Source organism: Poecilia latipinna, unplaced genomic scaffold (genome assembly GCF_001443285.1).
Source record: "Poecilia latipinna isolate Pla-1442-1.1 unplaced genomic scaffold, P_latipinna-1.0 Scaffold283, whole genome shotgun sequence".
Lineage (NCBI taxonomy): Eukaryota > Metazoa > Chordata > Actinopteri > Cyprinodontiformes > Poeciliidae > Poecilia > Poecilia latipinna.
The window spans coordinates 41,520-45,216 of record NW_015112899.1 but is presented as its reverse complement, the minus strand read 5'-3'; the positions used below and the strand labels follow the sequence as shown (position 1 = coordinate 45,216).

General features: G+C 41.8%; 2 protein-coding genes across 2 annotated transcripts in view; one reads left to right on the top strand and one right to left on the bottom strand.

Annotated features, from left to right (window-relative positions):
* LOC106948327 (uncharacterized) overlaps positions 1–499 on the bottom strand; it is an 8,970-nt gene extending 8,471 nt beyond the window's left edge. The window contains exon 1 of the mRNA XM_015033933.1: positions 495–499. Within this exon, the coding sequence (XP_014889419.1) occupies positions 495–499 (5 nt within the window). The remainder of the gene's footprint in view (positions 1–494) is intronic.
* On the top strand, positions 74–3,254 carry LOC106948329 (uncharacterized). The gene is made up of 2 exons (XM_015033935.1): positions 74–2,873; positions 3,052–3,254. The coding sequence occupies exons 1-2, from the start codon at positions 933–935 to the stop codon at positions 3,163–3,165; spliced, it is 2,055 nt and encodes a 684-aa protein (XP_014889421.1). The 5' UTR covers positions 74–932; the 3' UTR covers positions 3,166–3,254.
* Positions 3,255–3,697: the final 443 nt, after the last annotated feature.

Below are 3,697 nucleotides of genomic sequence, written 5' to 3'. Positions count from 1 at the left end.
TTTTCCAATAAACTCAACTTTCGACAAACACTTGTATTCAGTAATATTTGTTATGAAACCTTGTCAGTGTGTGTTGCGCAGATCTGCTCATTAGTTCAGATGTGGGTGCATGAATAGACATTTGTGTGTGCACACACACATACACACATTAGTATGCCACTCTGCAGCACTTCTCAGCAGGTGAAAGAAATCTGGCCCAATCAGCAGCACCCTCAACTCAGGTATATAAGGAATCCACTAACCACTTTACTGGTTTTGCAACAGAGCTGAGGAAGGCAAACACAGCCTCCAAAGCAGCATTTCATGGAAAAGGACTTATAAGGACTACCGGTAAGCCACTAACTGGGCTTAATTGAATGTAATTTGACTGTAGTTTTGCATTTGAGAAATGAAATGAAGAATTTATTGAAGTAACAGTTTGCATTGCTAGTTTTATAGTTTGGTTCCACTAAATGTATGTTAAACTCACAGCAACTAATATTTAATGGAAAAACCTCATGTCCTAAGGAAAAGAAAAAAATGTAATTCTAAAATGTGTGGATTTGTTTGATTCAAATTCAACCAGACATGAAATTTAATAATTTAATACTGTGAATTTATGGTTAAAATTGTAAGAGAAATGTATGTTTAAGGTTAAAAATGGAATTAGTCATTAAGATAAATTATTAACTTTGACCCAAATGTCTAAAATGTATGTTAAAATATTTTGTATGTGTTTTGTAGGTTTTTCACCTGTTCTGTTCATTGGTTCTCACTCATTGGTGAAAATAAAAAAGATTGAGTGAATTCCTGAAGTCTTCAAGTCCTCCTTTTCAAGTGTAGGAAGCCATGAAATTATAGGACACTTGACAGTGAAAAACCGCTCCAATCAGAGGAGATTCCATTCTGCAACCAGAGACTGAAATCTGCTATCTGTCTTCCAAAGGAGGAAAATGACTGAATTAAAGTCCCTTGATGACCTCAAAGCAGAGAGGACAACAGTTAAAAGACTTTTCTCCCGTTTTGCAAATAACATTATGAGGACCTACATGGAGATGTCTAAGGAGGATCTGGAGGAGAACTACAAGAAGCTTACACTGGAGAGCTCCAAAGTTATGGAGGCAAATGAGGATGTGGAGGCTGCTTATATGGCTGAGTGCAAAGCAACTGCAGCTGAGGAGCTGAGCAATCTTCTGAAAGCTGACATAGAGAAGACGGAGAAAGAATGTGAACAAAAGCTTAAAGAAGCTAAACTCCTTATCCGAGAGACAATGTGGGCCACATATGGAGAGAAGGAATTGTCCCTGGCTCTACAAGTTGCAGAGGATGAGTGCAAGAATGTTTCTTCCATCGGGCCAGACATAACTCTGGAGGCATATGAGTTTATGCTCACCCATTTGGAGAAATTGATCCAGAAGGCAAAGGAAGCACACCAAAATTGGAACCATTGGGCCCCACCTGCCGAGAAAAAGGATTTCAACTACCATGTAAGGGAGCTAGAGGTGTGCCTCCCTAGGATGGTTTCTCAGAAGGCTGTCTTTATCGAAGCAGCAAGGAAGAAGGACACAACAGAGGAAAAAGCCTTAGTCCATAGTCTACCTCCAATAGCTGCAATAAAACTGAAAGCCACAGCTTTACCAAAGTTTGGTAGAAGTAAACGAGACTATTACAGATGGAGAAAAGAATGGGAGGCTCTCCAGAAGCAAGGTGAACCATCTGGTTCGAAAGAAGTAAAGAAGTTTCAATTGCTTGATAGTCTCGATGAGAAATTGGCTAAGGATTTACGCCTGTCAACATACAATTCATCAGATGAGATCTTCAGAGTCCTGGACAATCGTTTTGGGAACAAAGCTACCATTGCTCTTGAGATTATTGAAGAAGTACAAGCAATCCCACCAGTGAGAAATGGTCAACCTAGACGAATAATAGAACTCATCCAAGCTTTGGAGAAGGCTCTTAGTGACTTAAATGAGCTAGGAAATGTAGATGCCATAAAGAATCCACTGGTGACTAAATCCATAGAGAGTAAGCTTCCAGAAACTTTAAAGAAAGACTGGCTCACCCATAATGCAACTGAGAAAGACATCACTAGTTACCAGGATTACTTTGACAAGATTATGGTGTTCCTTAGATCACAAGAATCCATATATGAACAACTAGATCAACTGAAAGATCTCGTTGAACCCATCAGAGAGAAATCCAAGTTCTTAAAATGTGCCAGAACCAAGACAACCAAGCACAGCAGTGATACATCAGGCTGCATTGTTTGTGGTGATCCAAAGCACAGGAAGAAACTGTATTTCTGCAGAAGATTTAGGATCAATCTAAAGCCATCAGATAAGAGGGATATAGTACAGCAACTTGGTGCCTGCAAGAAATGCCTTGAACTCCATAATGGTGACTACTGTAAGAAAACTGATTACCTGTGCAAGAACCCAGAGTGTAAAGACCAACACCACTTTCTTCTCTGCTTACTCGCTAGACCGCAGTCCCAAAGAACACCCAAATCTGGCTCAGAGAAAGTGGAGGGCAAAAGACATACTGAAGCCCAGGAAGAGTTTCTTTCCAAACTCCCACCTGAGCTGGCTCAGCAATGTAAAGATGCCTTCTGCAATGTTGTGTCAAGGGCACACAACTCCACTATTACTAAGACAGGCCTTCTAGAGGAGAATGACTTAAATGAGTATCCAGTTATCCTGATGATTCTTAACGTTACAGCCAATGATGGAAAAAGAATTGGATCCCTCATTGACCTGGCATCAGACACAAACTACATTACACATAAAGCTGCAAGTAAGTTGAATCTTAGAAGTGAAGATGTAACGCTTGTAGTCCATGGTGTTGGAGGGATGCAGGTGTCTGTTGAAACGAAGCGCTATCTCCTTAAGATACGTGTTAATACTCCAAGAGGGACTCTCAAATCGCATCAGCTGATCTGCTATGGGCTTGATAAGATTGCAGAATTTCATAGACATGTCCCTGCCACAAAGCTACAGAGGATTTTTCCAGATGTCTCCTTGAAAGACCTTACAAGACCTAAAGAGATACAGCTCCTGATTAGCCACAAAGAAGGTCAACTTGTACCTCAAAAAGTTCGCTCTGTCGGGGACCTGGTGTTATGGGATGGACCACTCGGCAAGACGATTGGAGGCACACATCCGGACCTCTTTGAAGAAGTTACCTTAATGGCCCATACATCAGAGACACACTTTGCAAGATCAATGAGGACTGCAGCAGTCAAGTACAGTGAACTCACCTGCAAATCTTCAGTTTCCTGTCAGTCTCCTAAGCATCCTTTCATCCAATCCAATGCAGCCACTACTAGCAAAGACTTTCTGAAGTGGTGGGAATGGGAAAGCATCGGAGCAGCCTGCGTGCCAAAATGTGGAGGATGTCGCTGCGGGAATTGCCAACCCGGCGGGAAGGAAATGTCTTTGGCTGAGGAGAAAGAGATGGAGACGGTGAGAAATGGCTTGACATATATAAATGGTGACCACCACACTCCTGAACCACACTGGCACGCCAAATATCCATGGACTGAAGATTTGACTTCTCTCCCCGACAATAGGAAAGCAGTAGAAGCTACATTCCTCAGGACTGAAAAGCAGTTGGCAAAGGACCCAGGGTGGAGATTGGCCTATGCTTCACAAATCCATGAAATGGTCGATCGCAAAGCTGCAGTGAAACTGTCCAAAGAAGTTCTACAAAGCTGGACTGG